Source organism: Panthera onca, chromosome D3, assembly GCF_046562875.1.
Source record: "Panthera onca isolate mPanOnc1 chromosome D3, mPanOnc1 haplotype 2, whole genome shotgun sequence".
In the NCBI taxonomy this organism is placed as follows: domain Eukaryota; kingdom Metazoa; phylum Chordata; class Mammalia; order Carnivora; family Felidae; genus Panthera; species Panthera onca.
In genome coordinates, this window is record NC_138350.1 from 71,246,957 (window position 1) to 71,259,587 (window position 12,631).

The 12,631-nt window shown below is 35.3% G+C and overlaps 1 protein-coding gene across 2 annotated transcripts in view; it reads left to right on the top strand.

Annotated features, from left to right (window-relative positions):
• Nucleotides 1-12,631, top strand: part of DCC (DCC netrin 1 receptor) — a 1,134,523-nt gene that overhangs the window by 531,485 nt on the left and 590,407 nt on the right. For both annotated transcript variants that reach the window (XM_078435224.2, XM_078435225.2), the window contains exons 4-5: nt 8,543-8,693; nt 9,883-10,019. In XM_078435224.2, the coding sequence (XP_078291350.1) occupies nt 8,543-8,693; nt 9,883-10,019 (288 nt within the window). The remainder of the gene's footprint in view (nt 1-8,542; nt 8,694-9,882; nt 10,020-12,631) is intronic.

Genomic DNA, 12,631 nt, shown 5'->3' on the forward strand with positions numbered 1-12,631 from the left:
AAGGAAGAGGAAGAGTAATCATTACTCTTATCAGTTTCTACTTCAAGGATGCAAAACTATTCCCGTGTTGAAAGGAAATGGGCTTCTTCTCAGAAGATGGGCTAATTTGTTGAAGCTGTGTCTACACTGGTTCTCAAAGTATGTTCTATGGACTCTTACTGTTTCTAGAGACACTTTTAGGGAATCTGCAGGGTCAAACCTATTTTAATGATCATACAGTTTTGGGGGTCTTTTTGTATTGTTTCCCTATGTTGACTAAGAATACCTTTCATGATGCGATAAAAATTATTAAGTTTATTAATTCTTAATCCTTAAGTGCATATATTTTTAATATTCAGCATATAAAAAGAGGAAATGCATATGAAGGATGTCTAAGTACATTGATTTTTTTTTATTTTCACGATCATTTGAGTTTCAAGCTGAATTAGCTTTTTTTTTTTTTATAGAACACCATTTTCGCTTGAAAGGGCAATCAACGGAAAAACTATAGCTATTCAGACTTGGGTACTGGTTAGACATTTTCTCAGAAATGAGAAAAGTGAGCCAGTCATTTTAAGGAAAATAGTATCTGCTGCCAAGGATGAAATTCAAGCTTTTAAGTTAAAATTAGAAATTTGGAAAACTTGTATCTGCCACTTGAGCATGACAGCATCACAACATTAAAAGGCCTTTCTGATGGGATTGGTGGCAATAGTAACAAATGGGGATTTTTGATACTGTGTAATGAAATGTGTCAACAGTGGGAAGATCTGTCTAATTCACTGTGCCATCCGGAATGACCACAGCTTGATGTGACAAGAATCCCTCATGGGTAAAAAAGATCTATTCACAGTCCAAGACAGAGCAATGGATTTTTATATAGCAGTGGAGAATGTTTATTAATATGGCATCGGATTCCATGTTACAAGTAACTTTCAAGAAACTACTTACTGGAGTAGTGTTAAAGGATAAAATCTACAATTATTTGAAAAGGCAGTTAAAACATACCTTTCCTTTTCCAACTACATATCTGTTGGAGGTTAGTTATTTTCATGTAATTCAACCAGATAAACATACCAGAACAAAGCAAATGCATTATTCAACATAACAGTCTAGTTATTCTCTATTAAACTACTCATTAAAAATTTTAGAAAAATGTAAAGTACTACCCATCTTCTCACTAATATTTTTTTGTTTTGGAAAAACAAAATACAGTTAATACAGTTAAAAATACATATATTATGGTAAATTGTGAATAAATATTCAATGAATACATATTTTTTTAAAGTCTCTCAATTTTGACTTTCAATATGGTAAATATTTATGGCTATAACCTACATAAATAAAAGCTCCTTGGGGTCCTCAGTAGTTTTTAAGAGTACAGTGGTTCCCGAAACCACATAGTTGTGAGATCCACTGTCTACATAATTATTCATTTTCCTAATGATTATGGATCAGTCCTCTCCAACTCAGATAACAGTTTAAGCCAAATATATTGGCCAGATTTTTCATTTAAAAAGTTAGAAAGGTGGGAAAGGCAGGCAGGCAGGCAGGTAGATAGGCAGACAGGCAAGCAGGTAGGCAGGCAGGCACGCAGGCAGGAAGGTAGGTAGGTAGGCAGATAGGCAGGCAGGCATGCAGGTAGGCAGGTAGGTAGGCAGGCAGGCAGGCAAGCAGGTAGGTAGGTAGGCAGACAGGAGGGAAGGCAGACAGGAAGGCAGGAAGGCAGGCAGGTAGGCAGGTAGGTAGGCAGGCAGGCAGGAAGGCAGGCAGGAAGGCAGAGAGGTAGGCAGGAAGGCAGGCAGGCAGGAAGACAGGCAGGAAGGCAGACAGGCAGGCGGGAAGGCAGGCAGGCGGGAAGGCAGACAGACAGGCAGGAAGGCAGGCAGGCAGGCAGGCAGGTAGGCAGACAGGAAGGCAGGCAGGCAGGCAGGTAGGTAGGTAGGCAGGCAGGCAGGCAGGCAGGCAGGTAGGCAGGAAGGCCGGAAGGTAGGCAGGCAGGCAGGAAGGCAGGCAGGCAGGCAGGAAGGCAGAGAGGTAGGCAGGAAAGCAGGCAGGCAGACAGGCAGGCAGGAAGGCCGGAAGGTAGGCAGGCCGGCAGGCAGGAAGGCAGGCAGGCAGGAAGGAAGTAAGCATAAGCAAAAGCAGCATGTTACGCTAAGATGTTACACTTTAAATGCAATCTAAATGTGTATGTCAGAGAGCAGTATCACTGTCACGATTCTTCTCCCTTTAGTTACATACTACCCTCTGGCCCTCTGAAGAGGATTAGCTTTATTGCCACCAGGATGAGAATAAGATCAGGTTTGAGAATCAGGCGAACATTTCCCACCCCCTTACCAACAGGAAAAAGTTAAAGTGGGTTTTAGTCTAAGCAAATCAGACTGCTTATAATCAATTTAGAAAAATGGCTGCATAATTTTTTTTTGCATTAACTTCCATGAACATCATATTAAAGCGGTCTGCTTCTTTTTTTTGTTTGTTTATTTTTAATATATAAATTGACAGAAAAAATCAATTTTTGCTGGTTTGATTTTAAAGCTATTGCCAAATATGTTTTCTTGTCTCTACCCTTGCATTCTCCTCTCTTTTTCATTTTAAAACATATAGCACATATATAGAAGCATATGAAACATTTGTGCAGTTTAAAGAATAAAAATAAAATGACCATTTGTGTACCCATCACCCAGTTAATTAAATATAGTATTACAAACTGGAATTCTGATTCCATTTCATGTGATTAAATCATGCTCATTAATTAACTGGAAAAATTTGCCATGTTCTATTAGCTGAATAATTCCATTTGGGTATGAATAGTCAGTGCCCATATAGGAAGAACAAAAATGATTTTTATGAATAGTTCTGAATTCTATCATAGCCCCTTAAAATCAATTTAGTCAACTAAAGTCATGACCTAGAATTTCAAGTTTATTCTTTCCAGGGCTTTTCTATCCATACTATTGTAGAGCCTAGAGAGAAAACTTTCATCTGCTCTTAAATATGTGCCTTGTGTCTTAATCATTTACTTTTATAATTTCTTTGTTCCTCGTGTAATTGTCATCCACCTTACAACAACAGAATTTAACATAACTGTGTACACTCAAACTAACATATGTTCTTATAAAAAGCTTTGGAAATCCAAAGATATAAATAAAAATCACCTATGATTCTATCACACAAAAATAGTATTGACAATTGTACCTCTATCCTCTTTCATTTCATTTCATTTCATTTCATTTCATTTCATTTCAAGTTTATTTACTTTGAGAAGGAAAGAGACACAGAGAGCCCATGTGCATGCACAAGTTGGAGAGGAACAGAGAGAGAGAGGGAGAGAAAGAATCCCAAGCAGGCTCCATGCTAAGAGCATGGAGCCTGACATGGGGCTTGATCTCACAAACCATGAGATCATGACCTGAGCTGAAGCAAGAATCAGAGGTTTAACCAACTGAAGCATACAGGTGTCCCATCATCCCTATTTTATTTTATTTTATTTTATTTTATTTTATTTTATATTAAACATTCTTTTATTTATTTAAGTTTATTTATTTTGAGAAAGACAGAGACAGCATGAGTGAGGGAGGGACAGAGAGAGAGGGAGAGAGAGAATCCCAAGCAGGCTCCGCACTGTCAACACGGAGCTCGATGTGGGGCTCAAACCCATGAACCGTAGATCATGACCTGAGCTGAAGTCAGATGCTTAACCGACTAAGCCACCCCAGTGCCCCTATCCTCCCTAATTTAAAAATGTAAATCTACTTTCTTGACACCCTTTTTTAAAAAAAATCAAATTTTAGAGAAAAAAATAAGGCAAATATCTGTTGCTACATGAGAAGCCAGTCTAAAATTTAGTGACTTGAAACAATTTATTTTCTTGTATAATCCTGTGGTATATCTCAGCAGTTCCTCTGCTGGTTTCACTTTGGCTCCCTTGTGTACATTTGGCAGAAGTGGAAGATTCAAGTTGGCCTAACTCAAACATCTGTCAGTTGGTACTCATTTTTGACTTGGGGGAACTTAACTCAGTTATCTGTCATGTGTCTTCTTCAGGTGGCTAGACTAAGATGCCAGTCTCAGAAAGAGTCATGGAAGAAACTGTAATACCTCTTGAGGCCTTAGCTCCAGAGTTCATATAGTATGACGTAATCTATGGGTTTATAATCTTTGGATCAAAGCACAACATAGGGCCAGGCCAGAATTAAACTATAGGGAACTAGACCCTCCATTCTGGATTGAAGGAACTAAAAAAAATTGGTGATCATATTTAATTCATCACAATGTTGGGAAACATAGGAAGCTATTTACTATTAAAAAATTTCTCTTTGCTGAGGCGCCTGGGTGGCTCAGTCGGTTAAGTGTCCAACTTTGGCTCAGGTCATGATCTCGCTGCTTGTGGATTTGAGCCCCGCATCCAGCTTTGTGCTGACAGCTCAGAGCCTGGAGCCTGCTTCAGATTCTGTGTCTCCCTCTCTCTCTGTCCCTCCCCTACCCATGCTTTTTTTTCTCTCTCTCTCTCTGTCTCAAAAATAAACAAACATTAAAAAAAAATTAAAAAAATTCTACTTGCTTTTTTTGGAAACTTCCATAATCTTAGACTTTATTGGGTTTTACATTTATAGAGAATGAAAAAAATAAAACCAAATTTATCAGGCAATAGCTGACATTTTTATACCTATCATCAGGTCACAAACACTAATGCCTCCAATGAAGCTACAAAGATAATAAACATAATTGAAATGGGGCAGGCAGAGATTGAAGTCATCTGGAATATACAAGCTCTGTCTAAAAAGGTAATAGCAGTTATTTTGTGGCAATATGAGCCCAGTGATGCCTGAACTATTGATATTTTAAGATAAAGACAAAATCGCAGTGAGTTAAAGTTATTTTGTGTATCTCAATAAATTGATTCAAAAGTTTTTATGGAAAGACAGGAGACATAGAATAGTGACAACAATACTGAAGAAGAAAGTCTGAGGATGCACACTGTTTGACATCAGACTCATTGTAAAGGTACAATAGTCAAGATGGTGTGATATTGGCCAAATAACAGGCAAACAGATCAATAGAACAAAACAGAGCACCCAGAAATAGACCCACATAAAGTCAACTGATGTTTCACAAAGGTACAAAATCAAGCCAACGGAGAAAGGATAGTCTTTTCAACAAATGGTTCTGGAACAATTGGATATTCATATGCAAAACAAAATAAAACAAAACCTCCAGGCCCAGACCTTATTATACATTTTTGCAAAAAATTAACTCAAAACAGATCATAGACCTACATGTAAAGTGCAAAATTATAAAAACTTCTAGGAGACAACATAGGAGAAAATCTAGGTGAACTTAGGTTCAACAATGAATTTTTAGACCTATAAAATGACCCATGAAAGGAAAGATTGACAAGTTATAATATTAATCATTTCTGCTCTGCAAAATACAATGTTAAGAGAAAGTAGAAACAAGCCACATACAGAAAATATATGCAAAACACAATTTGATAAAATGACTCGTGTCTGAAATATACAAGCAGTGGAAACTCAATGATAAGAAAACAAACAAATCAATTTTAAAAATAGGCAGACACCTTCCGAAGAGGAACTAAAAGATGGAGACCAAGCACATGCAATATGTTCAATATTATGTGTCATCAGGGAATTGCAAGTTGGAACAGTTATAATACTAGGCACCTGTTAAAATGAAAAAAAAAATGGCCACACCAAATGCTTTTGAGGATAGGAGCAATAGGAACTTTCATTCATTGCCAGTGGGAATGCAAAATTGCAGAGCCACTTTGGAAGACAGTTTGGGAGTCTCTTACAAAGATAAACATTGTTTTACCATACACTATAACAATCACTCTTCAAGCCATTTACCCAATTAAGTTGAAAAGTTATGGCCAGAAAAAATCTGCAAATACACATTTATGGCAGATATGTTCATAATCACCAAGCAATCAAGTTTTCCTTCAATAGGTGAATGGATGAACAAACTGTGGTAGATCCATATAATGGAATATTATGCAGCAAGAAGAGTAAATGAACTATTGAGCACTCAAAAGACATAGAGAAACCCTAAGTGGATATTACTAAGTGAAAGAAATCAATGTGAGAAATCTATATACTATAGAGTTCCAACTACAGGATACTCTGGAAAAGATAAAACTGGAGAAATAGTAGAAAATCCAGTGATTTCCTGGGATTTGAAATAGGGGTGGTGGGAAATGAATGAATACATGAAGGTTAGGGGATTTTTAGGGTGGTGAAGCTATATGATACTGTAATGCTGAATACTGACATTGCACATTTGTCAAAACCCATACAACTATACAACAAAAAGAGTCAGCCTAAGGTGTATTATTGACTTTAGTTTATAATAATATACCAATATCACTTAATTAGTTGTAATAAATGTACCATCTTCATGCAAGTTGTTAATTATAGGGGCGACTATTGGGAATGGGGAACTGGTATATGGAAACTCCCTACTATTCCATTTTTTAAATAAATTAAAATAAAAAAATAAAAACATTTTGTATTGAGTGATTTTGTTTTCTAATAAAATAAAGTATAATAGCTGAGTTGAATTTTGGTTCTTTAATGTATAAATAGTATTGCACATAGGCTCTAACTAAATTTTTCTTTTAGCTATAAGATCAAATTAAGTAGATCTTACTTGATGCTATAGTATTATAACATTGGTGTGTGTGTGTGTGTGTGTGTGTGTGTGCATAACAGTATATAGTATTATACAGTATATGCAGCTGAAACATTTCTACTGAGGTACAGGTGATAGAAGTAAAGCATTTGATAGATAGGACTCCATTATTAAGATAGCTATTTATAATATACATTTTAGGAAACTTCTATTTCAGGAAATCTATTGTTAAGCAACATTATCCTTCCAACTATTTTCATTTGATTTGAAAAGTCATTTTCAAAAATGGAAATGACATATCCCACCAGCAATCTTTTTAAAGTTTTGAGACATTTTTTCTACAATATTGATTTAATAAGGATTAACACATTTCAAAAATTCTTTCAATATTTTCATTGTGAGAGTATTTATTTTTGTTGCTGTAACAACCAGAAACTGATGTGAGAAGACAGATAGTGTTTCTCTTTCTTCACACACAGTACTTTAAATGACAATTACTATTCCAACCTTTAACTACAGAGTTGATATTCTTTTATTAACCTGTGATCAAGCTGTATGGAGTTGGGTCAGGCCAAGGAAGACTAACAGTGATGTTAAAATGTTCCCCAGGTCTCCTCCTACCTCACTTCCCCTCTGCTCCTCCATGGCTCACACTATGACACAGTTGGTTCTAATCTCCCCTGGCAATTCTCCATCTGCCCCAATCCTAGTTTTTTAAGATTTCATGGCCTCATTTTCTTTGCTTCAAGACTGTGCTTTGAGTTTGAAAAATGACAGATTACATGCTAATTCAATTTAATGCATTAGTAGTTGAAAATAGCCTAAACCAAATCTCCATAGGGGGATGTGGATTTTAATAGTGATGTGGAAATACATCTTATTTTAAATAAACTTTGAATGATAGAAATTTAGTCAGCAGGTCAGGTCAGAGGATGTATCACCATGGCAAGGAGGATTTCCTCTAAGCTCACCTAACCATAGGCTGCTGTTGGTGTGTCCCGGGGATTAGGAGTGGAATATGTGGGGAGATGGAAGAGAAGCTGTTAACTCTCAGAGTTTTCTCTTAACTGTGTTGAACCTTGTGCTTAGGATTTTGTAATTTTTTTTCTTATTCCATCTGACATAATGTTAGCAACTTTGGAACAAATGAGTTCTAAGGTGAGTGGAATGAGTTTGTAGGTTGAATAGATACTTTTTTTAGTTACCTGCTAGAACAAATGGATAACGTTGGATATATAGAGCTAGAAAATGCTTTGAGCTAGGTAGAAAGATAAAGAACTCTTTATGCAGAGTCTCAGCTCTAGGGACAAATGCTTGGGGATGTTGTTAGAAATTAAAAATAAGCAGAAGGCTTAGAAACAGCCAAACTTATTGTTATACAAAACAAAATTTAATGTAAGCTCTGTTTTGAAGACAGCAGATTTTTTTTAGTACCTTCTACATTCTATCTTCTTAATGCTTGTGTGTTATTTAACATCATCCTGACAGCCACGGAAGCAATGGACAGAGCAGAAGTGGAATAGATATTAGTGGCAGACAAACTGAACATATCAGAAAGTTTCAAGTGATAACATTTAGAAAAGTTACTGGTAATATAGTCTTGTTCTCTAATGAGAAACTGAGAAATTCTGCAGCCCACACGACTGACTAGTAACCTCAAGCTTTTACCTTTTGCCTTATACTGTGATGTCATCAACTGCTAAGAATATTCTACTAGCATGATCCTAGAAACTGGGGATGGAAAAGCCTTTTAAGATTCTAGTTTATAAGTTTCATTCACATCTTTTCATTGTTTTCTTTTCTTCCTCCCTATCAGAGTGTTTATTAGGAAAAAATTGGTTCAAGCTACATCATTTATCTTTACAGTGCTTTTCATAAAAAGATGTGATCCTGTGTTTTCTTTCCACAGATCCAGGACTACATAGGCAGCTGTATTTTTTGCAAAGACCATCCAATGTAGTAGCCATTGAAGGAAAAGATGCCATCCTGGAGTGTTGTGTTTCTGGCTATCCTCCCCCGAGTTTTACCTGGTTACGAGGAGAGGAAGTCGTCCAACTCAGGTATTACACATTGAAGACTTCTGTGAAGTATATGTCACTGTTTATCTTTCTCATTTGCTAAAGGTACCTAGAAATACTAGGGTTTTTAATGATAATTGATTTCCTCCCACATTCCTTGACATTATACAATATACGGAAGATTTTTATCCACTGGGATAAAGAGATGGAGGACAGAGTCAAAATCCATGAGATCAATTCAGAAAGAAGTTCAGAAAGCCAGTGTTGCTGTTAAAATAACACTGTCCAAAAAATATTCAGCAAAGATACCTTGGAGAATCTCATCCTAAGGAAGTGGTATAGTGAAATATTTATTAAGAAATTAAAATTTTCTGATTTGAAATATATAGCATGTCATTATAGGGTCTGTGAAATTTTTTTCAGGTCCAGTTATACCTTTCATATTCCAGATGTAACAAATATTTAAAATAAAACAAAAGGAGAACATGGCTGGCCTTGAATTAGTAGACGTTCATATTAAAGCGTAGTTAGAAAGTAAACTCTTAATAGAATGGAGCGCTTAGTCTGAAACGTTTTGATTAAATGGATTTCACTTAAGAAATTAATTTTATTGATTTGGAGGTATGGTGTACTCCTTTTTAACACTTCTGTTTTCTATGATGAGAGAGGTTCATAGACCATAACTTTCACCTCCCACCTATATTATAACAACACCGTATGGTGTGGTGTCACTATACTTCTGAGAATATGAAAGCATGTGAGAAATCTGTTTGTAGCTTTAGTATGTCAAATGTGTTCTCTGAATGTAGCCAGATATTCCTGGTACACAATGAAATGTGGCTTTGTACAAAGATTACTGAATTGGATGTCAGGACACAACACATTGCCTTCCACTGTGGGGAATCACTTTTCTGGTACTTGTGGTCCTCAAATCCAAAATAAGAGAATTGGGCCAGATTATCTGTAAATTTCTTTTCAGTATTAAGCTTGGTTCCAAGTTTAATCTGTTTAATTTTTTGATCACTGCCTTCCAGTGGGATTGGTTTACCTTGAATCAATTTTTGATCAATAAATGTGATGTTATCAAAGCCTCATAAAATAGACTCTCTTTCTAATTTGATAATTTGATCTTTTGTGGAGTTTATTTAAACCTCTGAGTACATTGCCTGGTATACACCTGTATATCCCTACATTAATCTGCTCTCTAATTTTATATGCCTATGTCTTTCAGGTCCAAAAAGTATTCTTTACTGGGTGGAAGCAATCTGCTTATCTCCAATGTGACAGATGATGATAGTGGAACTTACACCTGTGTTGTTACATATAAAAATGAGAATATTAGTGCCTCTGCAGAGCTCACGGTCTTGGGTAAGTCAATGGCTCAAGATTCATTTACACTGCCCTTTTCAAAATGCATCACTGTGACACTTTAAATGCTTATTCCTGAATTACCTCTTGTGCTTATTAGTATGAAATTATGAAGTCCCAGTGTTTCACACATGTCCTTTCTCTACTTTGATTAATTGCATAGGGATTAAATGCAGTGTTTGAATACTTGCTCATTGACTAAAATCCAGATGCATCACTCTTTAGTCCAATTATTCCAATGATACAACTGAAACCTATGGAAAATTATTAATAAACAAATGTCTTAAGCAGCAAAGGAGTTAAATATAAAAGGGGAGATTCCCAAATATTTTATCTGGGGAAAGTAAATGAAGGGATGAATGAGAGAAATTGTATAAACAATATGCACTGGAGTGGAAAAGTCAGATATCACTTGAGATGACAGGGTCCCTGACATTAAATTCAAATGTCTTGGTAAGATTGTTTTGTTAATATGGAAATACTGTAGATGTGATGTTGAAAGTGAACCATTAAAATCAAATGCATCTAAGGAAAATTTGCATAGAAAGAATCTTTAAAGAAATTTAAGAGGCACGGATGTTACATATTATTCAGGTAGGGTTACGTCATACCATTGCAAATTAATAATTGTTATATAGGGTACGTACTCAAACACCTCTTTTATCATCTACCCCAGATTGTTTTTAGTCAGTTTCATTTGAATCATGTAATTTGGAGAAAGTGCTTTACCATTGGAATTCCAATGCTTTTTCCTGTAACAACAACAGCAAAAATTGTTTACCAGTCTTTGGATTTTTGCCTCTGGAATAAATCTTTTTACCTTGTAAAAAGCCTAGGAAAAATCACAGACTTTTTAAAAGTTATTCAGTAGAAATGAAAAGATATGGTATGCCTAGTGCATCTGCTAACCTGCATCATAATATTATTCTATCCATTTTACTTTTTGGCTTTAAAGCTTATTCAGAAAGTGCTTTCATCTTCAGATAGGGTAATGATGTATGTGAGAGTGAGACAATGGAGTTGTTTGTTCTTTGATCAAACTGTAAATATTAAACTAAGAATAAGCAAAGGACTTTAATTCTTTGGTTTTAGAGATAGCATTATTCTAACTGAAATATCAGCTTGTCTTTAAAATGGTAGCAATTTAATGTAGTCATTTCATGTGGAAGTTTTTTGGTGAAACAAAGAACTTTTACATTTGTAACATCAAAGTATAGCAACACATGATGGCTATATAGAAATTATATTGTAACATATACTGCTGATCATAAGGCAAATGCAGTCATAGAATTTATAACGATTATAGGTAAACTTATAATTGCAAATATATGAGATCAGATTTTATATCAAATTAATACACAGTATTTAGACACATGATGCTTCATATTGATATCTAAGCCAAATGCATATAAATTAGGATTTGTGAGAAATTAGCCAAAGAATATATGTAGGGTCATACATATATACACACACACTGACATTCATAGCTTCTTCTTTTGTGTGTTCCTATGTATATGTGTATGTTCTCCAGTTCTATATTGTTGAGCATTATCTTGTTTCCATGTTCTATTTAAACACCCGTAGACGCACAGACACACACATACACACACACACACACACACACACACACACACACACACACACACCAACACCAAAAACACTTTGATGATTATTCTTCTGTATCTTTGTCAGTTATTTGCTTATATCCTAAGGAAAATTATCACAAAAAATGTTCATACCCACACCAGCAGTGCAAGAATTGCCTGTCTCTGAAAGAATACATTTCTCTCCATGCCCCAATATTTGCCTAACAACTTTATAAAATGGAGTCTCTTTGTTCTAATTTGCATCCGTATTAAATTTGTTTCTTTTTATAGTTTTACTGGACATTTGCATTTTGCATTTTGTGAGTTACCTATCAATCTTTTTGACCTTCATATATTTATTAAAATATTCATCTTTATTTTGTTTATTTGCAGGAACTCTTTATATAGGAAGAAGAGTAACTGTGCTGTGTAGTCTCTTTGTGTATATATTTTGTTGTTTCTGTTTTTTTTGTTTTTATTTTACATTTTGTATAGGGTATCACATAGTTTTCTTTATGGATGCTGGCTTTGTTGCTATTAGACTCAAATTTTTATTCTAAATAAATCACTCTATTTCCAAAAATCACATTATAGATTACATGTTGAATCTATAAATTAGAAGCATTATTAATTTAAAAAATGCAGTTGTGTTTATGTCTTGGGAATTTTTTTTTTAATTTTCTTGGTAATGGGCATTCATTTTAAATGTTTATTTATTCTGAAAGAGAGAGAACGTGAATGGAGAAAGGGCAGAGAGTGGGGGAGAGAGAGAATCCCAAGCATCCACACTGTCAGAGCACAACATGGGGCTTAATCTCATGAACCTTGAGATTATGACCTGAGATAAAATCAAGAGTCAGACGCTTAACCAATGAGCCATCCAGATGCCCCAGGGTATAAATTTTAAAGATCTCCCACAGACCTAGTATGATCTATAACTATTATAGAAGGCATGCCTTAATTCAGGAGATAATCATAATTCTATTTAACTCATCTACCCAGGCTAAAAATAAATGTTGATATAAT